Source organism: Myxocyprinus asiaticus, chromosome 2, assembly GCF_019703515.2.
Source record: "Myxocyprinus asiaticus isolate MX2 ecotype Aquarium Trade chromosome 2, UBuf_Myxa_2, whole genome shotgun sequence".
Lineage (NCBI taxonomy): Eukaryota > Metazoa > Chordata > Actinopteri > Cypriniformes > Catostomidae > Myxocyprinus > Myxocyprinus asiaticus.
In genome coordinates, this window is record NC_059345.1 from 10,275,666 (window position 1) to 10,301,562 (window position 25,897).

The 25,897-nt window shown below is 37.7% G+C and overlaps 1 protein-coding gene across 1 annotated transcript; it reads right to left on the bottom strand.

The window, feature by feature from the left end:
- Window positions 1-6,628: 6,628 nt before the first annotated feature.
- znf143a (zinc finger protein 143a) lies at window positions 6,629-25,465 on the bottom strand. Its single transcript, XM_051649329.1, has 16 exons — window positions 25,320-25,465; window positions 23,927-24,023; window positions 23,706-23,792; window positions 21,670-21,753; window positions 21,422-21,550; window positions 21,120-21,307; window positions 20,241-20,303; window positions 20,041-20,154; window positions 19,865-19,940; window positions 15,033-15,158; window positions 13,769-13,948; window positions 12,855-13,082; window positions 12,635-12,768; window positions 11,351-11,479; window positions 8,331-8,438; window positions 6,629-6,922 (listed from the first exon to the last, which is right to left on the bottom strand). The coding sequence occupies exons 2-16, from the start codon at window positions 24,015-24,017 to the stop codon at window positions 6,839-6,841; spliced, it is 1,821 nt and encodes a 606-aa protein (XP_051505289.1). The 5' UTR covers window positions 24,018-24,023; window positions 25,320-25,465; the 3' UTR covers window positions 6,629-6,838.
- Window positions 25,466-25,897: the final 432 nt, after the last annotated feature.

A 25,897-nucleotide genomic window follows, 5' to 3' on the forward strand; every position in this document is an offset into this window, starting at 1 on the left:
TAAAAATGGCATTATGCCTCAACTAGAGAAGTAAAGTTCGTCAGGACTTGAAAAAGCCTAGTCTGAAAGTTTATTGATAGATAGAATGCCTAGCTAGTCATTGCTAACATGTTTTAGCATGTTGCTAGCATGTTTTAACACTTAGCTGGACATTTCTAGCATGTTTTAGCATGTTGCTTAGCTAGGCTTTTGCATTTGGTTGCTAGGCAGTTACCAGGGTGATACTAACAGGGCTACTTGCTAGCCTGAGTCAAATGACCCAACCCGGGAGTCTCTACGATGTTCTGGTGCAGAGATACATTTTTGCTACTTGGTTGCTAGGATAACCCCATCTGGTTGCTAGGCAGTTACTAGAGTGATACACAAAAGGTGCCTTGCTACCCTGAGTCAAATGACCCATCCTGGAAGTCTCTATGATGTTCTGGCACTGAGATATGTGTTTTGCTACTTGGTTGCTAGGGTGAACCCATCTGGTTGCTAGGAAGTTGCTAGGGTGATACTAACAAAGCTCCTTGCTAGCCTGAGTTAAAAGACCCAACCCAGAAGTCTCTACGATGTTCTGGTGCAAAGATATTTGATTTGTTACTTGGTTGCTAGGGTAACCCCATCTGGTTGCTAGGCAGTTACCAAGGTGATTCTCAAAAGGCACCTTGCTACCCCGAGTCAAATGAATGAAACTGGAAGTCTCTACAATGTTCTGGTGCAGAGATATGTTTTGTTACTTGGTTGCTAGGGTAACCCCTTCTGGTTGCTAGGCAGTTATCTAGGTGATACTCAAAAGGCTCCTTGCTTCCCTGAGTCAAATGACCCAACCCAGAAGTCTTTATGATGTTCTGGGAATACTGTAATTCCGATCAGTTAGAAAATAATACTTCAGAACAACCTGAAGGTCTGTTGCGAATTTGGTGGTTGTAGCTTAAAAACTGTAAGAGTTACTCTTGATAATTTTATCTAATAATAATAATAATAGTAAGCATAAATAGTAGATCAGTAGGTTGGCTCTTTCAAGTCAACCTAATAATTCTCTGCAACTACAACATTATGAGAACGTGCAAAATGATTGACGGGCAAAAAGCGCCAAAGGTGATAACATTCTGTAAAAAATTTGCATAGTCAATTAGTGACCTTGAAATAGTGTGGAATCTTAAATATTTCTTATTTGTTTTACATCATAACATTACTTTGTTTTTTAATACTTCATTTGCCAGATTTTAAAACCCACATTTTCAATGTGCACTTAGACTTCTGAACCCCAGTGTATGTATAATTACAGTTGTGCTCAAAAGTTTGCATACCCTTGGAGAATTGGTAATATATGTACCATTTTTAAAAATATGAGTGAGCAGGCAAAACACATTTATTTTATTTCTTATGGGATTCATATTCAACTGTAGGTAATAACAGAATGGCACAATCATAAAACAAAACATGGCAACAAAGTCAAAGTGACCCCTGTTCAAAAGTCTGCATACCCTTAGTTCTTAATACTGTGTATTGCCCCCTTTAGCATCAAAAACAGCGTGCAGTCTTTTGTAATAGTTGTCTATGAGGCCCCAAATTCTTGCAGGTAGTATAGCTGCCCATTCGTCTTGGCAAAATGCCTCCAGGTCATGCAACGTCTTTGGTTGTCTTGCATGAACAGCATCTCCCCAGAGTGGCTCGATGATATTAAGGTCAGGAGACTGTGATGGCCACTCCAGAACCTTCACCTTTTTCTGCTGTAACCACTGGAGGGTCAACTTGGCATGCTGGAAAGTCCAAGAGCGTCCCATGTGCAGCTTTCGTGCAGAAGAATGCAAATTGTCGCCAGTATTTTCTGATAACATGCTGCATTCATCTTGCCATCAATTTTCAGAAGATTCCCCATGACTTTAGAGCTCACACACCCCCAAAACATCAGTGAGCTACCAACATGCTTCACAGTGGGGATGGTATTCTTTTCACTATGGGCCTTGTTGACCCCTCTCCAAACATAGCGCTTATGGTTGTGACAATAAAGCTCTATTTTGGTCTCCTCACTCCAAATTACAGTGTGCCAGAAGCCGTGAGGCATGTCAAGGTGTTGTCGGGCATATTGTAACCGGGCTTTTTTGTGGAATTGGCACAGTAAAGGCTTCTTTCTGGCAACTCGACCATGCAGCTCATTTTTGTTCAAGTATCATCGTATTGTGCTCCTTGAAACAACCACACCGTCTTTTTCCAGAGCAGCCTGTATTTCTCCTGAGGTTACCTGTGGGTTTTTCTTTGTATCCCGAACAATTCTTCTGGCAGTTGTGGCTGAAATCTTTCTTGGTCTACCTGACCTTGGCTTGGTATTTTCCACTTCTTAATAAGTGATTGAACAGTACTGACTGGCATTTTCAAGGCTTTGGATATCTTTTTATATCCTTTCCGATCTTTATAAAGTTCCATTACCTTGTTACGCAGGTCTTTTGACAGTTCTTTTCTGTTCCCCATGGCTCAGTATCTAGCCTGCTCAGTGCATCCATGTGAGAGCTAACAAACTCATTGACTATTTATACACAGACACTAATTGCAATTTAAAAAGTCACAGGTGTGGGAAATTAACCTTTAATTGCCATTTAAACCTGTGTATGTCACCTTGTGTGTCTGTAACAAGGCCAAACATTCAAAGGTATGTAAACTTTTGATCAGGGCCATTTGGGTGATTTTTGTTATCATTATGATTTAAAAAGGAGCCAAACAACTATGTGATAATAAATGGCTTCATATGATCACTATCCTTAAATAAAAATCAATGCCAAAATTTCACAATTTCTGCCAGGGTATGCAAACTTTTGAGCACAACTGTAAATCCAATAATTAAATGTTCCCCACACCAAGAAAAAGCCTACACTTCTGAACAAACATTTGCAAATGCTGACACTAATGGTCTGCATTCACAATAAGGTGAATTTTTTGCCAAAGCAAACATCAGCAAATCAAACAACCGATCCACAATGACAGTCTGTTATAAACTACAGTATAAAAAGAAAAGAATGTAGAAGTACATGACAGATGACCATCTATTGTATCAAACTGTACACATTTCAGGCATCTAAAACAGATTTCCTTGATTCACTGCGCTGTAGTCACTGGCAGCTGTCAAAGGCACACCAATTTATGAGTCAGGACAGCTCTTCTCCTTTAGGTAGTTTCCTTGAGTCCTGAAAATCAGGTTTAGCAAATTACCTAGCAAAACAACACAATGTATGATGTCAGTGGAATAAGAGCAGGAAGTTATGTTTCTCTAAAATGATATCATGAGCTAAGAATCTATTGTCAATCTTTCCCCTCACGTCACCATACAAACAAACTCTAGAGACTATAGTGTTTTAAACACTATACAATTTAAGTATTTTGCTGGTTATGATAATATGCATAAGAAAATAGATATAGCCTTGAGATTCTGTGATGGCTGCAGGAGGAGATTATTCAATCTATGCAGTTCCACTTATAGTGACACTAAAATACAGTGGATATAAAAAGTCTACACACCCCTGTTAAAACAGCAGGTTTTTGTGATGTAAAAAATTAAAGAAAGATAAATCATATCAGACTTTTTGCACCTTTAATGTAAATATTACAACCTATGCAATGCCACTGAAAACCAAAGTGACACATTTCAGAGAAAAAAAAATAAAAATAAAAAACTTAGAATAACTTAACTGCATAAGTGTGCACACCCTTTTATAACTGGGTAAGTGGCTGTGTTCAGAATCAACCAATCATCAAGCTCATGTGAAATAGTACATACCTATCTTCACCTGAAGTGACTTTGAATAACTCCAAATAAATCTCAGCTGTTCTTGTAGGACTTTTCTGACATCTTCTTGGTTGCATGCTACTACAAGAGCCATGGGCCACAAAGAGCTTACAAAGCATCTGAAATTTTTTTCTGTAGACTATACCATGGAACACAGTGAAGACAGTCATTAACAAGTGGAGAAAATATGGCACAACAGTGACATTGTCAAGAACAGGACGTCCCTCCAAAATTGATGAGATGACAAAGAGAAAACTGGTCAGGGAGGCTGTCAAGAGGCCTACAGCAACATTAAAGGAGCTGCAGCTCTTTCTGGCAAGTACTTTTTGCTCCCTACATGTGACAACTATCTCCCGCATTCTTCATCTGTCTGGGCTATGGGGCAGGGTGGCAAAACGCAAGCCTTTTCTGACGAAATAAATAAATAATCCAAGCCCGGCAAAAACCTATATCCAGTCTCCCAAAACCATGTGGAAAAAATGTGTTATGGTCTGATGAGACCAAGTTTGAACTTTTTGCCCAAAATTGTAAAAGGTATTTTTGGCGCAAAAACAACACAGCACATCAGCAAAAGAACACCATACCCACGGTGAAGCATGGTGGTGGCAGCATCATGCTTTTCTTCAGCTAGAACTGGGGCTTTAGTGAAGGTGGAGGAAATCATGAATAGCTCCAGGTACCAGTCAATTTTGGCACAGATCCTTCTGGCATCTGCTAGAAAGCTGAAAAGATCTTTTACCTTTCAGCATGACAATGATCCAAAGCCCACATCCTAATCAACAAAAGAATGGCTTCAGCAAAAAAAGATTAATGTTTTGGAATGGCCCAGCCAGAGCCCAGAACTGAATCCTATAGAAAATCTGTGGGGGGACCTGAAGAGGGCCGTACACAGGAGATGCCCTCAAAATTTGACAGATCTGGAACATTTTTGTTAAGAAGAGTGGGGAAAATATTCCCAAGTCAAGATGTGCCAAGCTAATAGACTCTTATCCAAACAGACTGAGTGCTGTAATAAAATCAAAGGGTGCTTCAACTAAGTATTAGTTCAGGGATGTTCACACTTATGCAGTTGGGTTATTCTAAGTTTTTTTTATTATTATTCTCTGAAATGTGTCACTTTGGTTTTCAGTGGCATTGCATAGGTTGTAATTTTTACATTAAAGCTGCAAAAATTCTGATATGATTTATCTTACATTTTTTACATTACAAATACCTGCTGTTTAAACAGGGGTGTGTAGACTTTTTATAAACACTGTAGTTTCTTAAGTGGCCCATTACATTACTGACTAAAATGTCATTCCAGGACTATGCGGAGCATTTCTTCACCACATGGAGAAGTTCTCACAAACCCAGTGCAGCAGTATACCCATGCATAAACAAATTTATGCCGTCACAAGTCACTCTCCGTCTCTGTAGCGGATGTAACCCGATCCTTCCGAAAGGTGAATATCCGTAAAGCTGCGGGTCCAGTAGGCATTCTGTGCTGTGTCATCAGAGCGTGCGCGAACCAACTGGCTGGTGTTTTTACGGACATTTTCAACCTTTCCCTCTCTGTCTGTAGTCCCCACATGCTTTAAAACGTCCACCATTGTGCCTGTATCAAAGCAATCCAAAATCACTTGCTTAAATGACTGGCGTCCTGTTGCTCTGACCCCCATCATCAGCAAATGCTTTGAGAGACTAATCAGAGATTACATTTGCTCTGTGCTGCCCACCTCATTGGACTCACTGCTAGACACATCATCGGTGGTGAACTTCCCTCCCTTCAGGACATATATAATATATACCAGGTGGTGTGTGAAAAAAGCTCGGAGGATCATCAGAGACTCCAGCCACCCGAGCCATGGGCTGCTCTCACTGCTACCATCAGGCAGGCGGTATCGCAGCATCAGCACCTGCACCAGCCGACTCCATGACAGCTTCTTCCCCCAAGCAATCAGACTTTTGAACTCTTGATCTCTTAGAATCAAAATACATCAGCACTGCACTTTATTAATCTTATATCTCACACCGGACTGTCATAAATTATATTCTCTCTTAACAACACACTGGCAACTGACTATCAACCGACAGCCTGAATGTCAATACAGCACAATACAACCTACTCTATATTTTATATATACACTATTTTTATTGTATACTGTGTATTCTATATTGTGTGTGTATTCTATATTGTGTGTATTGTATACTGTACATTGTATATTATTATTTGTAATTGTGTTGTGTGTAATTATGTGTATATTAGATATGTAAATTGTGTTGTATAAATCTGATGTTTATTGTAAATTGCTACATGTCTCATCACCGTCATGACTGCTATGTTGCTCGGAACTGCACCCAAGACTTTCACCCACTACTGCACTTGTGTATATGGCTGTGACAATAAAGGGATTTGATTTGTTTGCATGAGCAACAACTGCATGTAAATAGTAAACAATGCTAAATACAGCATGGATTCAAACACCTTTTAAAGAATCTGATCCCTTTTACCAATAGGATGTCTTTACAACTTTTTGCAATGTCATAGAAAAGGTTTATGGACCAGTTCCTCATAATAAACATCATTTTTAAAATATTTTTGACCAGCTCCTCATTATTCATGAGTTCATTGGTTCATATAGTCCTGAAGCACATTAAGGTAAACAGATTTTCCAAGCGGTCAATAATGGAGGGGCTCGTGCCCTGTGTGAAAACCAACTAAATTAAAACTAATGTTTGTAAAAAATAAAAAAATGGAAACATACATGTATCGGCCTATTATATGTATAGGATGCATCATATACTTAAGTGTCTAGGTCACAAAAAACCTCTCATGTAACATCAATATGATAATTGGAAGAGCATCACAACAAAGTAAACACATCCAGCTCATGTCTTTTTTTATTTAAAAAATTCAAACAGGTTTCTACCTTTAACATATCTAGAACAACGTGAATAAAATCTATAAGAAACGTTATCATAGTACATAGTTTAACCTCAGTGCAATTGTGGCAAAATGGTAATTACAAAAACTTATGTTTGTGTAATCACTTGTCTAATTGAATACTGAGTCCCATCTGAAGGTGTAGGTGGTCAATTGTCCAGTACTGTTGTTTCTCCTCCATGTAAAGATGATGCTATTCTCAGAGCCTCTTCCAATGAAGTTTGCTCATTGAGCTGAAAGAGAGAACAGAACACATTCAAACTAGTGCTGGCAGTCGTTTAAAAAAATGTTTTATCATGATTAATCGCATCATTTTTAATAGTGCTGAAATGTTACTCTACATAAACTTCTTTTCCTGTCAAAATTGACATTTCCTTTTTAGAAAAAAAAAAAAAACAAACAAAAAACAATAAGTAACAACAATGCTTTCTTAACATTTTCCAAACAAAGCCTCCCATAGTATTAAGATAGAAATGCACTAAAATATCACCAATTAAAGTAATATTCAACATTTCGCAAAGTCTAAGTGGGAGGTTGAATAACTGATACAACTATGCAACCATATGTTGAGTATATTAATTGCAATGTGCATTACATCTCTGCTTGTCCTTCACAGACAATGGCTATCCGCTTCGCTACAGCTATCGTGAAGTCGCGTTCACGTTTCGCGTCAGCGCATCAATGCCAGTGGCAAGCGCTGCTTTGTACTCCACATGAAAAGCACTGCAAGCAACGTCTCATTCTGCATTTTGGTGATAGTTAAGACTTGACGTGCTTCTGTGGTGATTAAATTGTGCCTCAGAGAGGCTGCAAAGTACTCTATTTCTGTCCCATCTGGGCTTGTTTTGTACAACAACTTGCATTAAGAGGTCCTTTCTCATCATTTGATCACAGACACGGCTGTTTGTGTGTGTGTGTGTGTGTGTGTGTGATGTGTGCATCAGAGTAATGACTCCGGCCTGACACATCGCAAAGGTTCTGTCCTCTTCCGACCAGTGTTTATGCTGGTTTATGCTTTATTAACTTTAAATGCGTTAATCGCGATTAAGAAAAATTAACTTTCTAATTAATCACATGCATTAACGTGTTAACTTTGACAGCTCTAATTAAAACACGTTCAATTTAATATATAGGTATTGATCTAATTGAAGGATTAATGAGGGACTTATGCTGCCTTTAAGTCCTCTAGAAAGCTCCTACTTACAAGTTTGGAAATCGTAAGAAAAAGGTAATATGGATTCAAGTGATTTTGGCAATTTCATATTTCTTTTTTTTTTAATCTACCCACAGAGACAGGAAGCTTTAATAGCTTTGGTGCAACAAATATTCGCATTTGTGTAATTTATGCTTTATTTATTTGATAATTCTTGTGCCACAGAGAATGAAGGAAAATTTAGTTTTGCGAGTCTACTCAAAAAAACATAGTATTTTCTGGCAAGCTTTATCATTGTTCTTCAAAACTGTAAACTAAACTGTCAAGTCAACATTCACAATTACAACTTATGTTCAATACCAATTTCCGCTTCTGCCAGGATTTTTGTAATTGACATTCCCCCAACTCGGAAATTCAAGGCTCAAAGAAAATCCCACAGGTGATTATGACTTTGTGATGGTGTTCAAGTTAGCATAAATGTTTTCTACCTGAACAGCAATCTGTGTGCCATTAGAAGTAGCCAGAAGTGTAACTGGGTGTGATGATAACGCCTCTTGCATACTGGAAGACGCTAATTCTGGCATCATAATGGTCATCTGCAGAAAAATATTAGAAAGTGTAAGTTACCAGTTCATACACACACATCAAAGCAGAAAGAGTTTGTGGCCATCAGGGTGCGAAATTGTAGTTGTTTGCTGAAGCTGAATAACAGACATCTGAATTAGAGTTTGACCGATTTATCGGTTTTACTTTTTGAAAACTATTGGTTATCAGTAAAATTAAATGGCGATAGTTGCTGATAGTTTTTTTTATTATTATTATTCCTCCGTGTTCCTCTGGAACTTATTGCTCATACAGTATTTATAGTCCATATGACAGTGTTTATTTTATTGCATTTCTATTATAATTAGAGCTGTCAAAATTAAAACGCATTAATGCATGCAATTAATTACAAACATTTAAATTAACAGTAAATGCAATTAATGCATTTACCTTTAATAAAGCATAAACCAGCATCAACATTGGTCGGAGCAGGGCGGAACCTTTGCAGTGTGTCTACCTGGAGTCATTACACTGACGCACACATCACAAACACACACAACAGCCATGTCAGTGATGAGGAATGGACCTCTTAACGCTATTTGTTGTACAAAACAAGTCCAGATGGGATTTGTGAAAGAAAGTACTTTGCAGCCTCTGTAAGGTGTAATTTAATTACCACAGAAGCACGTCAAGTCTTAACTATTACCAAAAGTTGGACTGAGACGTATGCAAGCGCTTTTCATGTGGAGTTCAAGGCAGCATTGACGCACTAACGTGAATGCGGCTCCATGACTGCTGTAACAAAGCGGACAGCCACAGTCTGCCGGCTGATTAATATTGTGGAGAATTAAAGTTTAAAAGATTTAATGTGCATTGCAATGAATATGCAACCTATGGGGGTACTAGTTCTTTCAATTTGTCAACCTCCCACTTAGACTTTGGGAAATGTTTCTTAAATTGGTGCTATTTTAGTACATTTCTATATTTATATTGTGGAATGTTTTGTTTGGAAAATGTTAAAGCATTATATTGTTACATATTGTTTTGTTTTCTTTCCTAAGACAGAAATAAATGCATTTTGACAGGAAAAGAAGAATATTAAGTCAAATTTCAGCACTTTTAAAATCTGTTATTAATCGCGATTAAAAAAAAAAAAAAATGCTCTGACAGTACTAATTTTAATACATTGTAGATTATTGTTAGAGTGCTTGTTTTGTTTCCATTATGTGTTTGTGTACGCTGGAAGCACAGACTTTAAAATAAGAGTCCCTGGTGTATTTCAGGCTTGTTTGAAGTCCCGCATTATGTATCAAATCTTCATTTTCATTTTTGGGATTTTGGTTGAACAATAAATTACATCTTGGATTGTATTCATTTTTGTCTCTTGTTGCCTCTATGTCTGTCACAGTAATGTTTTTTTTTACATTAAAATGTTTTTAAACCATCACCCGATTAATCCACTAGCGGATCCTGGCATAGGCGATATAAGCAGGCGCCTAGGGGGGGCAACGCTCTCTGGGGCGGCACGACATGGTACCTGATCGATCGCCCCTCCACAGAGCTCGCAAGATCGCGATGAGAGAAAGGTGCCCCGAATTATGCCATCCCGCCCCTGGCTCGTGATGGGTGAAAGGTGTGTCTGTGTATATATATATATATATATATATATACACACATACACATACACACACACAGTACTGTGCAAAAGTTTTAGGTTTTAACATTTTGAAAAATGTTGCATAGTGAGGATGTCTTAAAAAATAATGACATAAATAGTTTTCAATTATCACTTAATGTCATACAAAGTCCAGTAAACATAAAAAAAAAAAGCTAAATCAATATTTGGTGTGACCACCTTTGCCTTTAAAACAGCACCAATTCTCCTAGGTACACCTGGACACTGTTTTTCTTGGTTGTTGGCAGATAGGATGTTCCAAGCTTCTTGGAGAATTCACCACAGTTCTTCTATCTATTTAGGCTGTCTCAGTTGCTTCTGTCTCTTTATGTAATCTCAGACACGATGTTCAGTGGGGGGCTTTGTGGGGGCTATGACATCTGTTGCAGGGCTCCCTGTTCTTCTATTCTAATCTTTTCTATTTGCAAAAGTAGTGTTTGGGAGTCTAACATTTATATTTCCTATTGACACACTAAAGCTGAAGATATAAATAACCATCTTAAGACAAATGCTTTTGTGAAACATCTTATGTACCTAAGACTTTTGCACAGTACTGTGTGTGTGTGTGTATATATATATATATATATATATATATATATATATATATATATATATACACACACACACACACACACACACACACACACACACACCCGTATATAGTTGCTTCATTTCTACATTCATTGTCTAGTTATACCCAAAAATGAAAATTCTCTCATCATTTACTCACCCTCATGCCATTCTAGAAACAACTTTGTAGGTCCATACAATGCAAGTGAATGTTGGCCAGAAACTTGAACCTCCAAAAAGCACATAAAGGCAGCATAAAAGACTGCAGTGGTTAAATCTGTCTTTAGAAGTGATATGATAGTTGTGGGTGAGAAATAGATCGATAATCCCTTTTTACTCTAAATCTCCATTTACACTTTCAGATCTGAAAGTGAAACTAAACAGGCATCACATGTGACTTTAAGATGTGAAAGTGGAGATTTAGAGTAAAAAAATTACTTAAATATGTATCCGTTTCTCACCCACACCTATTATGTCGCTTCTGAAGAAATGGATTTACCCACTGGAGTTTTATGGACTTTTATGGACTTATTGTAGGGGTTGGGAAGTTAAGGGGGGATCTCGCCTAGGGAACAAGTAAGCCCAAAACCACCACTGGATTAATCTGTTTTCTGGGTTTTCCATCACCTTAGTTATCGGTCTCTGCAAAATCCACTATCGGTCGACTTTTAATCTGAATATACTTGTCTGACAAATTTTAACATCCAAAAGACTACACACTTGTCCTTCTGTGCCGTCCTCCGAAACCATGGTGACTGAATGGGCCTCCCCTGACAGAAAAGACTCAGTAGGTGGGATGGTGATCATACTGCCATCTTGTGTTACCATTGTGATTGTATTTCCAATAGCCTGTGACAGAGATGAAAACTTCAGTTCAGAGTAAAAACAAAACAAATTTACTTGAGACTTGACTTTAATCTAGAGACTCATGAACAAAACAAGTCTTTTTGTGTACAAGGAAAAATATTTTCTCTGAATATTGCGATACTATTTAGATACAAGGGAGCCTCTTATGCACTCTCTGTTTCTCTATCCTGTGAAATTGTGCAATCATTTGCTGATTTTTAGGAAATCTCTAGAAATAATGGAAATGTAAAAATATTTTAAATAAATTGCAACAGAGTTTATAAAAATAACCTGCAGCATGTCAGCAAAAGATATTTAAGTCTTGAGTTAGACTTGTGACACATCTCTGACCAAAAAAAACTCCATTGAACATGTGTTGTGATTAGTTTCTGTATTTGCCTTAAAAGGATAGTTCACCCAAAAATTTAAATTCAGTCAGCCTGTAGCCTCCTCTATGTTTCTGTTTGATTTCTGAATACTCAGTTTAAAAAAAAAAAAAAAAAAGGCTGGGCATAGAAATGCATCAATTCTTCGACTACAAACTCTTCAGATATTTTTAGTAAGTTCTGTTCTCTGTTTTGTGTGCAGCTGTGTTGTGCTCTGTTGTCGCTATTGCTGTGGTGGCCCTGTTTTTAGATTGAACGCTTCAATGCCCTAATATTGTGAGGGGCCTCCGTGAACTGTTGCTCTCGTGCCCTATCATGAATGCGCACAGGAGATCAACAGTCATTGAAAATGTTCACTAAATAATACATTAGATTTTGGTTTGTTTCTCACCAAACCTTACTGTATCTTTTCATAACAATCAAGAGTCTCATGGAATAATTTATTAGACTTCTGAATTATACTTTTGCATTCTTTTGAAGCTTGAAGAGTTAGTCACTATTAACTGCCATTATATGCAGTATCACTGAGCACAACATTTTTTCACAATTTCTCCCTTTGTGTTAAAAAAAAAAAAAAAAAAAAATCATAAAAAAAATTTAAAAAAATCATATAGGGTTATAACAACACAGGGGTGACTGAAACAATGACTGAATTTTCATTTTTGGGTGAACTAATCCTTAACTTAACTTAAAGCTGAAGTGTGTAATTTTTGTTCCACCAGTGTCACCACACAGAAATTGCAAAAATACAACACCTTTTTCGAATGCTCACCTGTGTTGTTCCATCTTGCGTAATGAGCGTTACATGTTGTTGACCTGTGACATCAGAGATTCCGGTACTCATTTCCGGGCACGTGTCCTCACACTTCACCGGGCAAACATCCATGGAGGGGTCATCTACGGCCTCTGAATACAAAATAAATGAAAAAGTCAGTCTAGTTCCACAAATAAAACTGATTCAAATCTGATCTGTGGGTATTTTTATAACCAACCTGAAGGTGGTTCAAAATAGCCCTCTGACTCCTCTTCTAAAGGCTCAGAGTCATTGTGTGCAGTACGTTTGTGCATGACCAGCGTGGAAATCTGCTTGTAGGACTTCCCACAGTGGTTGCACTTGTAGGGTTTACAGGGAGTGTGCACTACATTATGTTTATACAGACTCGAGTACTCGGTGAATCGCTTGTCACAACCAGGGACTGTGCATATATACGGTCTCTCTCCTACATGCAATAAAGACATCGATGTTTAACATTACATTACATAGCTACATTTAGTTACAGGGTTCCCACAACTTATGTCAAATGAATTTCCATTAGTTTTCCAGTCATTCATAATTACTGGGTAAGGATTGTTAAAAATAATTTTATTTTTGCACTTACCAATTGCAATTTCAACTTGACAATTTAGATTCACTGTAGAAATTGCCATGACTTTCCAGTACTTTTTATTAGAATTGTATTACTTTTCTTGACTGTTTTAGGCCCAGAAAATACCATTTTTAAAATTCCCTGACATTTTAGGTTTTCCATGACCATGGGAACCCTGTAGGTTTTAAATTATAGTGAAAGAGTAGAAAATGTTAGAGATAGTTCACCCAAAAATGAAACCTCTGTCATTATCACTAACCTTCATGTTGTTCTAAACCTGTTCTGTATGGCCTACGTTCTTCCGTGGAACACAAAATGAGATGTTCGGCACGTTACACTCACTATTCATTTCCATTAAATGGAAAATAGATGCAATGAAAGTGAATGGTGACTGAGGATAACATTCTGCCCAACATCTTTATTTGTTCCACTGAAAAAAGGAAATCATATGGTTTCAAAAAACATGAAGGTGAATAAATGATGACATAATTTTCATTTTTGAGTGAACTATCGCTTTCAAAATCAAAAGAGCAACATACCTGTATGAATCCGTATGTGATTCTTGTAATTAGTTGCACTGGCAAAGGACCGATCGCAGCCTAGCTCTGGGCAATGATATGGCTTCTCGCCCGTATGTGTGCGAACATGCACCTTACAGATGTTTGAGGTAGTGAAGGATCGTCCACAGCCCGGAACAGGGCACAAAAATGGCTTCTCTCCTTAAAAGAAAAGTGCAGAAATTGGTCAGTGGTAGCAGACTATAGGGCAATAGAGCAGCTGACATGCTATACTACATTTAAAACTATTTTAAAAGGGCACTTTTCAAAAATTTCTATGCATGCTGTTTATGAACTTATTTTAATTGTGAGATTGCATGGAATATTTGTACTTGAATATTTGTATTTGAAAACTGTCACATCGCAAGACCATTTAAGTGAACTGCAAAAAGGTGGTAAAATTTGTGAAAACTAAAGAAATAGTGACCAGTTTCAGCATCTAAAATACCACTTTTACTAATAGACTCACTGAGCACTTTTTTAGGAACACCTGTACACCTACTTATTTATGCGATTATCTAATCAGCCAATCATGTGGCAGAAGTGCAATGCATAAAATCATGCAGATACGGATCAGGAGCTTCAGTTAATGTTCACATCTACCATCAGAATGGAGAAAAAAATGTGATCTCAGTGATTTGGACTGTGGCATGATTGTTGGTGCCAGATGGGCTGGTTTGAGTATTTCTGTAACTGCTGATCTCCTGGGATTTTCACACACAACAGTCTCTAGTGTTTACTCAGAATAGTGCCAAAAACAAAAAACAAACAGTGAGAGGCAGATCTGCGGACTGAAATGCCTTGTTGATGAGAGGTCAATGGAGATTGGCCAGACTGGTTCGAGCTGACAGAAAGGCTACGGTAACTCAGATAACCACTCTGTACAATTGTAGTGAGCAGAACAGCATCTCAAAAGGCACAACATGTCGAACCTTGAGGCGGATGGGCTACAACAGCAGAAGACCATGTCGGGCACTTTATTAGAACCATAGTGTATAGTGTATCATTTCAGTTCATGTCCATGTTACTTGTCTACAACCCAATATCATGGTACTTTACTATGGTACTGTATGATTATTATATTAATTTATCATGGTATTTACATGGTACTCCAAGGTACTATGAATACAATGGTAATGTGAATACAATGATAATACCATGTAATACCACTTGGAAATTTTTGCTATTGGCAATTTCCATATCAGATATGGAACATGGTATATCAAATATCACACAATAAACATACCCGTGTGAATTCTCATGTGCTTCTGAAGGTCCCCTGAGGTCTTGAAAGATTTTTTGCAGTTCATCTCTTGACAGCAGTAAGGTTTTTCTCCAGTGTGGGTCCTGATATGACTTTTCAAACCATAACCTACACAATGACAGAAAAAAAAAAGTATGACCAATAGACCTTTTTCACAGACTGTGATGATGCGTTTCCGCATTATTTATCAGCGTAAATCTCGCAAATCTTTTACATTATAATTTTTTTTCTTTATCCCCTTTTCTCCCAATTTGGAATGCCCAATTCCCACTACTTAGTAGGTCCTCGTGGTGGCGCGGTTACTCACCTCAATCCGGGTGGCGGAGGACAAGTCTCAGTTGCCTCCGCTTCTGAGACCATCAATCCGCACATCTTATCATGTGGCTCGCTGTGCATGACACCGTGGAGACTCGCAGCATGTGGAGGCTCATGCTACTCTTCGTGAGCCACGCACAAATTACCACGTGCCCCATTGAGAGCGAGAACCCCTAATCGCAACCACGAGGAGGTTACCCCATGTGACTCTACCCTCCCTAGTAACCGGGCCAATTTGGTTGCTTAAGAGACCTGGCTGGAGTCACTCAGCACGTCCTGGATTCGAACTCGCGGCTCCAGGGGTGATAGTCAGCGTCAATACTCGCTGAGCTACCCAGGCCACCTACATTACTCATTTTTAAAATACTGAGAGTAAATTTAAAACATTATGCTTTGTGTTATATTACCCTGGAATTAGTTTTAAAAAACGAATTACCACAGCTGAGAGGGGGTTTCGATTAAAGCTGCTACGAAAGAGATAGTAAATCTGGCATCTTCTCCAATTTTACTGTCTTAATCCATCACTCTCTATTTTTCTTTCCTCTTCTGGGAAGTCATTTAAATGTAATAGTGGATTTTTTCTTTTGGTCTTGGAGCAAATGGGTAAGTGAAAATAATATTTGCTGTGATCTCCAATTCACTCCCATTCACCACTGTCGAAGTTTACCCTGCAAACGTTTACTTCCGCGTTCCAAAACCCGGAGTGTGAAAAAGGTACATTGTGGGGGGAAAAAGATGATGAATATAACCCAGTCAATAACTAAGACAGGTCAGACTTTAACCCATAGATCAGTAATTCCCAAGCGGGGGTACGTAAGCAGGTTCCAGGGGGTATGCAAAAATATTTGGAGTATGCTTTGTTTAACAGATGAAACAAAATGTATGACTAAAATAAAAGTTAACACTTTACAATAAGGTTCCATTTGTTAACATTTGTTAATGCATTAGGTTTCACGAACTAACAATGAACAATATATTTTTAACAGCATTTATTAATATTTGTTAATGATAGTTAATAACAATATAATTGTTCATTGTTAGTTCATGTTAGTTTATAGTGCATTAAATAATGTTGTTAACATATACAACTTTTGATTTTAAAAATGTATTACTATATGTTGAAATTAACAATAACCAAGATTAGTAAATGCTGTAAACGTATTGTTCATTGTTAGTTCAAGTTAACTAATGTTGTTAACTAATGTTAACAAATGGAACCATATTGTAAATTGTTACCAAATAAAAATGATAGGGATTTGGCCTAAGTAAAAATATAGATTTCCCGATTAATCGTGATCTTCATTTGAACAATCTCGATATCTATTGTTAAAATCCGAAGATCAATCTTTTAATATGCAAAGTTGAGAGTAAAAGTTTGGTTTGACACTTTCCGGTTAATGCGTGTTCAAAAATGAGATCCATGCAATCCATTTGTCACTGATAAAGTCTCTTTTGATATCCTTTCTGTTCTTTATAGTCAAAAAACATATATATATATATATATACACACACACACACACACACACTGTATACACATACACTGTATACACATACACTCCTGGCCAAAAAAAAAAAGTTGCCGTTTGGATTTAAATAAGCAGATACTTAAGAGCCTATGATTGGATCATTATTGCAGTGATTAATATGTTTCAGCTGTCAACAATTCTTTTAACCCTAACTGATGCAGTGTGTAGCTTCTCATTTCTTAAGCAACCATGTCGGAATACGTATCCCGTGGTCGTGGAAAATATGTTACTGTGTTTCAGAAGTGGCAAATTATTGGCCTGCATCAAGCAAAGAAAACAGCTAAGGAGATTCCTGAAATCACTGGAATTGGGTTAAAAACTGTCCAACGCATTATTTAAACCTGGAAGGATAGTGGTGATCTGCAAGCTTCGTGGAAGTAAAATAAAAATCTTGAATGATCATGATCGGAGATCACCAAAACATTTTGTGAAGTCACGTCATAAAACTTACGGCTATGGCTTAATGGTGAAAGTAAGAGCATTTCCAAAATGTGATGAGAACTTACAGGATTGGGACTAAACAGCTGTGTGGCCACAAGAAAGCCACCTGTTAGTGAGGCTAATTGAAAAAAATGACTTCAATTTGCTAGGGAGTATAAAGATTGGACTGTGGAGCAATGGAAGAGGGTCATGTGGTCTGATGAGTCCAGATTTACTCTATTCCAGATGGGCGCGTCAGGGTATTAAGGGAAGCACATGAAGCGATGCACCCATCATGAATAGTGCCCACTGTCCAAGCCTCTGGAGGCAGTGTTATGATATGGGCATGCTTTAATTGGTCAGGTCTAGGGCTGTCAAATTAAAATTAGAAATTCTAATATTCATCGGATTTAAGAAAAATATGCACAAGGGGGCCTGGGTAGCTCAGCGAGTAAAGACGCTGACTACCACTCCTTGAGTCATAAGTTGGAATCCAGGGCATGCTGAGTGACTCCAGCCAGGTCTCCTAAGCAACCAATTGGCCTGGTTGCTAGGGAGGGTAGAGTCACATGGGGTAACCTCCTCGTGGTCGCTATAATGTGGTTCTCTCACTCGGTGGGGTGTGTGGAGAGTTGTGCGTGGATGCCGCAGAGAACAGCGTGAAGCCTCCACACGCCCTATGTCTCCGTGGTAACACGCTCAACAAGCCACGTAATAAGATGTGTGGATTGAGGCAACTGAGATTTGTCCTCTGCTACCCGGATTGAGGCGAGTCACTACGCCACCACGAGGATTTAGAGCACACTGGGAATTGGGCATTCCAAATTGGGGAGAAAAAATAAATAAATAAAATTAAAAAAATACACACGTTCGAATGCTAAAACTGCGCATTCGAATTTTGGACACGTGCCAAGCACTGGTGATGTCTTCAGACCGATCGCATTCTTGCGCTAAAAAAGGCTAAATGAAGCGCAACAAAATACAGTTTAACAGAAACCAGGTGTCTCGAGATGCATTTTAAAGTTCTTTTTAACGTGACACGGCATCTAAAAAACAGTGCTCCTGCACGAGATGCTGAATAAACAAAAACAAAGAGAAACAAAGATGTTTGTCTATCGTGTTTACATAGCAAAACAAATGGTAAACTGGATGGTTGCAAAAGCGTTCAGTGTGAGCATCCCCTTACAGTAGGTGGAGGTCTTTGGCCATTGCGTCTTGCTCTCTTATCAGCATTTCTCAGATTAAGCAATGGGTTTGTCTGTAAAGGAGTTCAAGTTGGAAATGGATGTCTCGAGATCCTCACGTTCTGTTCCTTTCTGTTGTGTTCTGTCTGTTTGAACAGTTCCTGACCAGGGATCATGAGCCGTTTTACCACCGAGTTCAGCCGAATATCACTGCTGTCTGGGAATAATTCTACCCTACATACAGCTGTAATTAATGAAAAACACTATGGTATATCGCTGTTATGAAGAAGTTTGCATCTGTGGTAGTATATACTGTGGCACCAGTGCAAGTATAACACCATGTTAACATAGAACTGCTTATTGAAGCGTTTCCCCCCTCGTTTTACTTTTGACTTAAAATTTGAGAATATGAACTGAAATTAGAAAAATGTTACGGTAAAAATTTGAATTTAGTTTCTCTGCCAAATTGACAGTCCTAGTCATGTCTAGGCACAGCAATGTTATGCTGCAATAAAATGAATTCAGCTGACTACCTGAATGTACTGAATGACCATGTTATCCCGTCAATGGATTTTTTTCTTCCCTGACGGCACGGGCATATTCCAGGACGACAATGCCAAGACTCATTGGGCTCAAATTGTGAAAGAGTGGTTCAGGGAGCATGATGAATCATTTTCACACATGAATTGGACACCACAGAGTCCTGAACTTAACCCCATTGAAAGTCTTTGGGATGTGCTGGAGAAGACTTTATGGAGTGGTTCGACTCTCCCGTCATCAATACAATATTTCTGCCAAAATTAATGCAACTCTGGATGGAAATAAATGTTGTCACGTTGCATAAGGTTGTCGAAACGATGCCATGATGAATGTGCACCATAATCAAAGCTAAGCGGTCCAATGAAATATTAGAGTATGCCACTTTTTTTTGGGCCAGGCAGTGTATAATGTCCTGTCTATCATAACAGACCAACATGATAAAAAAAAACTAATGATAAAGTAGTCTGTACCCTGCACTAAATCTCCCACACCAGTCTGTTCTTATTGTGAGTTTCACGGCTTCTATGGCCCAGTTTTGTTTTTGTTGTTGATGATGATTAACCATCATATCTGGCAACTTTCTCTTCATTTTGTACATCAGGGATTTTACAATATTAATAACAACATTAAATGATGTTTAGCCTTTGGTACAAATCTTTGGTTTTGAGTTGATGAAGGGGTACTTGAGCCTAAATGATCATGCTGTGGGGCAAAAGGTTGGAAAACACTGCCCTAGATTACATGCCCAGATTTATATGCCCTAGTGGTACACATGACTACAGACTGAGATAGCTTAAGATGGAGTTCTACTGCAGCCATTTTTTGTTACCTGTTGTAAACTTTTTTCCACATCCAGGTAGTTCACACAAGTATGGCTTGTCACCCGTATGTGCTCTTTCATGTACCTGAAAATAGCACACAAAATACAAACAACACAATTTTGAATGTAACATATAACACAATTATATACAATCTTATAAGTTTAAATATACGAGCAATAAAAACCTTAAGATGATTTGCTGTGGTGTAAAGCTTTCCACATCCATCATAGTTACACTGAAAAACTTTCTCCCCCGTCTGCTGCGTATTACGCCGTATTCCTTGACCCTGAAGAACAATCTGGAGGACAGAAAAACTTTTTATCTGCTGACCAGCTCAAAGTTTGGCAAATGAGATTTATATAAAGTGGGGAATTATTTTATCACCTGCATCTCCACAAAACTTTGAGGATCATTTGTGATTGAGTTTGTGTATTCAATTTCCTCAATCTGCAAAACAGAAATCGAGAGCGGTCTACTTTAATTAAATTATTCATACATTTTTAAAAACAATCTAGGAAACAAACTCAAAGCGTAAGCTGTATGAATATTAATTAAGGCTGGGTGATAAATAAAAACAATTCATTATTTTTCACCCTTTTGATGATATTTGATATTTATCTCTATTTATGCATTTGCTCTAAAATGGCTTAAAAAGGATATTTTTTCAATCAGAGGATAAATAATTTCAAGAAAACAGTCGTTGCAAAGCAGACTCAAAATGCCTACTGCAAGAAGTAAAATACAGTTAAAAAATACTGTTAAATGTAAAAATAATCAAGACTTACATATATACTAAAACTATTAAAATGTATTTAAAAGTTTATGAAAAATACCCCATGGGAACCTCCATTAAATTTTCATTGATGACACAAACATACCACTGAACCTGATGAATTGAAACTGACAGACCATTTGAGCTGATACACAGAAATGAAACAAACGTTGAAATCACAGATATTATCCAAATTTTGAATTCAACTCTAAACACTGTTTTAGCTACTGAAATTTAAATTAGTAATGTTATTACTAGACATCTTTGACTCAATTTCATACACCTGACTCATCAGACAAGTAACAATCATGAAAGTAGTTTAATGACGTGGTCTTTAGAAAATTTAACAGACAAAGAAATGCACAATAAAATCAATGTGATATTTATGATGTTGCTTGAATTTTATCTTGCCAGCAAAATCACTGTAAACATAAAGTGAACATTCCTATGCACAAGCTAGTTTAAATAATATACTAATCTTTAAAGGGTACCTTGGTCGTGTACTGCTCCAAAGCATTGATTGTTTCTTGGTCAATGGCTGCATCTGTCTGCAGATCTGTGCCATCTGTCTGGATGGCCAGGATGGTGTTGGGCTGTGACATCTGAACAGCGTGATGAATGTATGCGGTAGAACCGTCTTCCAATTGCACTGCCTGCAGAGTACTGGGTTCATATGCCTCTGTAAAATCCCCAGTGGCACAAAGAATACACAAAAGTAAATTAAGAAAGCATGTTCAACATGGCAACTACATTTCGAATGAGATTCTAAGTAAAATCAGAAGAAGGGAAATACCTTTTGCAGTGTGGTGGATGTAAGCAGTAGTTCCATCCTCCAGCTGCACAGTCTGACCATCCTCTAGTCTTAAACTCTCGTTACCAATGACATCACATACAGGAGAGGCCGTCCAGTTATTTGGCTCATCTAGTGCGCATTTGAGAAAATAAAAAATAAAAATGAGCCCAATGATCAAATAATAAATTCCAGATCACTTCTTGTGTATATCTAACCAGGCAAGCTGTGAAGCAATAAACAATAGAGACCTGCTTTGGGAACAGCAATGTGTTGAACATAAGCAGATGACCCATCTTCCAACTGGATGACCTGCCCTTCAATTATACTGCTGTCTGGGAAAAACAACATTCACAACAACCAGAAGTGTTTAACCAACTCTAACCATCATTCTCATCTCAGCATGTAGTCAACTGTGACTTTGAGATTTTAAAATGAAAAGTAAAAACACTTCCATGGCATTAATGAATATTAACGCAAAGCATTTGCCATTTGATTTATTGATTAAAAATAACACAAATATGTGAAATACAGAGTTGAAGTTGGGTTCTTGACTAGTTTTCTTAGCTGGTTTAGTTAAGTATTATTGGGTTATTTCTGTTTGTTTTTTAAAATCCTGGTCAAATTCGAGAAACTTTCAGCATACAAATGTTGCAAAAAAAAAAAACAGACTGTAACTGCTAAAGCTGCCAAATTCAGAACACCTAATCACTATCCCTCAATCCTAAACATTAATTAAAAGTCCCAATCCCTCAATCGCTGCACAGTTAGCATGAAAAGGAGAGGAGAGGTATTCAAGTTGCACCAGCTATCCATTGGAGTTCCTCAGGGATCAGTTCTCGGACCTCTCCTCTTCTCAATCAACATTACATCTCTCAGACCGATCATTAAGGCACATGGTTTTTCCTGCCATTGCTACGCAGATGATACGCAGCTTTACCTATCATTCCAGCCTGACGACCCCATCGTCTCAGCTCGTATCTCTGCCTTCCTCTCAGCCTGGATGAAGGAATGTAACCTTCAGCTCAACCTTGCCAAGACAGAACTCCTTGTGATCCCAAACAACCCATCCGTTGACCACAACCTCACTATTCATCTTGGTCCAACTATAATAACGGCAACCAGAACCACTCGGAACCTCAGAGTGGTGGTAGATGACCAGTTTAACTTAATTGCCCATATCTCATCAACAGCCAGGTCTTGCAGATTCGCACTTTACAATATCAGTTAAATCAGACCTCTCCTGGTCCAAGCTCTGGTCATCTCAAGAATGGACTACTATAATGCCCTGTTAGTTGGCCTACCAGCTAGCATGATTAAGCCGCTGTAGATGGTCCAGAATGCAGCAGCGCGTCTGATCTTCAATCAAACAAAGAGGGCTCACGTCACCCCACTCTTGATTTCACTCCACTTGTTACATGTAGCTGCCCGCATCAAATTCAAGGCTTTGACTCTGGCCTTCAGGACAGCCTGTAGAACAGCACCCTCTTACTTCAAGTCTCTCCTCCAGCTCTATGTTCCAATTCGCTCTCTGCGGTCAATAAACGATAGAGGCACAAAGTCCATTTCACGATAATTCACTTTCTTTGTTCCTCTGTGGTGGAATGAGCTTCCAACCTTCACACAATCTGCTGAAACCATCTCAACATTCAAGAACCAGCTGAAAACACATCTGTTCGTGAGCACTTAACCAATCCACAATAATTGCTCTATTTAATTTAGTAATTACCAAAAAAACCACTAGCTTCAATACAATCAATACTTCTCCAGCCACTTTGAGAACTTGGCAGTGCAATACTGCACATATTGTTGACTTTTGTATGACAAATTGCTTGCTATGTTCCTCATTTGTAAGTCTCTTTGGAGAAAAGCATCTGATAAATGACTAAATGTAAAGGGTTTGATCACAGGCATGTGTGTCCTCTTTCTCTTTATTAACAGGAAATGAATTGCTTAAGGGAAAATTACAAGCATATGTAAAAATATTGCACAGAATTACAACAAACTACTGATACAAAAAAAGCTCACTACTGTATATCAGATTTATATGTAAAAACTTTACAAGAACATATGATTAAAATAATTTTTTCCTCTGAAACTGAACTATACATTACATTAATTAGGTTATAACATGGTTCTCATGCAGAATTACACTTGGGCCCGTGAAATCACTAGATGGGCCTCAGTTGCGTTTAACCCAGTTTAATATGCTTCATTAAAAAGCGGCTCCGAAAACCAAGCTAAAGGCTAATAAAGGTTTGTTCAGGCGGCAAAGTGTTACACATACCTTGGGGGTTGTGAGGTATATATGCAGTGGAGCCATCTGCTAAAGTTATGGCCTGCAAACTGACAGTGTCCACGCTCTGATCGCCATCTGAATATTTATTTGACAACAGGAGAACAAACAGACAAAGACCAAGATGATTGTCACAGAGTATGCACACATTACCTTTTAATAAAAATACCAATGCTTTAAATGAAATCATTTATATAGAGCACAGCTCTGACCTGAAATCCCCAAAGCCTCGGTTAAGCAGAAAGTGACCTCCTGAGCATCTTGCTGAAAATCAGCTGCCTGGTTTATCTGAGCCAGTAGCATGATAGCCTTAAAAGAAGAGATTTTTTTTTATTTATTTTTTTAGCAAAGCTCTTAGAAATGTACTATAGCTCTAAAGTGGTCAACACACTATGGGTAGTTGCTAGATGAGTCATTCGACAAAACAGATGCCAATTGTGTCCCATATATACACATGTGTAAAAACTGACTTCAGAAATGAATAGCTTCTCCAAATTTTCATTGATGAATTAGCAAATACATACATATTGCTGAAAACAAAATGAATGGTAAGATTCTAAATATAAGCTAGAATTTTGTCTTTATTCTTTCTCAAGACCACAGGTTATCCATCTATCCTGTTAGTAACATATTTAATTTATAATGAAGTAAATTTAAAAAAAAACATTGCGAAGTGAACTCTTCAAGGACAAGCAAATGTCTCCTCTTTTTTGTCATTTAATTCTATGTTATGTCATGATCCTAAAATGCCGACCCTGTCACTTTGCATTAAATTATCTTTTTTAGAAGCATCTTATAGTTTTGCAATGTCAAATAAAATGGTTAAACTGTAGACCCTCTAACCATGATTTTGTATATGTTTTAAATACCAATAAATAAAATATATATATACACAGTTGAAGTCAGAAGTTTACATACACCTTAGCCAAATACATTTAAACTCAGTTTTTCACAATTCCTGACATTTAATCGTAGAAAACATTCCCTGTCTTAGGTCAGTTAGGATCACTACTTTTTTTTAAGAGTGTGAAATGTCAGAATAATAGTAGAGATAATTATTTATTTCTGCTTTTATTTCTTTCATCACATTCTCAGTAGGTCAGATGTTTACATACAGTGGATATAAAAAGTCTACACACCCCTGTTAAAACAGCAGGTTTTTGTGATGTTAAAAATATAAATCGTATCAGAATTTTTGCAATTTTAAATGTAAAAATGACAACCTATGCAATGCCACTGAATATCAAAATGACACATTTCAGAGAAAAATAAAAAACATAGAATAACCCTGAAATATACAGCAGCATACAGGTCAACATGGGAATAAAACACAACGTAAACACTTCTCATACAGCTACATCGCATGCAAACCTCGACACATGAGATGAGAACTCAAAGCAGAAACACAACAGAGACACTGCACATGCTCTGTTAACTTGCCTGGATATCTAGTATCAGTGTAGTTGTATTATCTTTACAGCGCATCGTTATTAATACTGTAGCGTATATAAACATATATAATGATGGCTGCAAATAAGTGCAGATGGATACAGTTCGACGTATCACAGTAATCCCTGACGTCTTTTGTGTTTTAAAAAAACTCACCTTTTTGAATATCCAAGATCAGACACAACGCATCAGTAAAAAGGATCAAATTATGTTATTAATATTTCTATGCATCACCACGATCTCTAACATAGTGAAACGGGACGATTTCTTCTCAATTGGTGGACTTCTTCTGTAGTTTCTATGTCAAAAATGCTGCCCTCTACTGTTCGGGAGTGAAATACTGTACGGATGTACATGCTTTTTAACATAAGCGTAGCAAAACAACTTTAATTACGTGCAAATCTCACTAAAACATGTCAATATTATATTTTACCCCAAAACAATAAAAAAGAAAGAAAATATCATTTTTGCATAAACAAAATAAAGCATATTGATTGAGGCACTTGAGTGAGTTTATGTTTCTGATGGGAAACGCTGCTTAGCTCTGTAGTTTGGTTATTCATTGTTAGTTTTTGGTTTGTCAACCCTGAATCTTAACTAGCATTGAACATTGGGTGTTTGTCTGATAAGTGTCTTACTGATTTTCACTGTCATTTCCAAGCACCTTGAAACATACAACACACTGCGGTGTGGTGTGTTAGTTAGCATAATGGCGCTTGTGAATCTGTACTTAT

What these genes read in the sequence shown, in the direction of transcription:
- znf143a (XM_051649329.1), bottom strand. Translation starts at nt 24,017, where the DNA reads ATGCTACTGGCTCAGATAAACCAGGCAGCTGATTTTCAGCAAGATGCT. An exon ending in TATACCTCACAACCCCCAAG is followed by an intron (nt 21,754 to 23,705) that starts GTATGTGTAACA and finishes TGTTTTTCCCAG; the next exon opens with ACAGCAGTATAATTGAAGGG. An exon ending in CTATTTTGAACCACCTTCAG is followed by an intron (nt 12,769 to 12,854) that starts GTTGGTTATAAA and finishes TTTTGTATTCAG; the next exon opens with AGGCCGTAGATGACCCCTCC.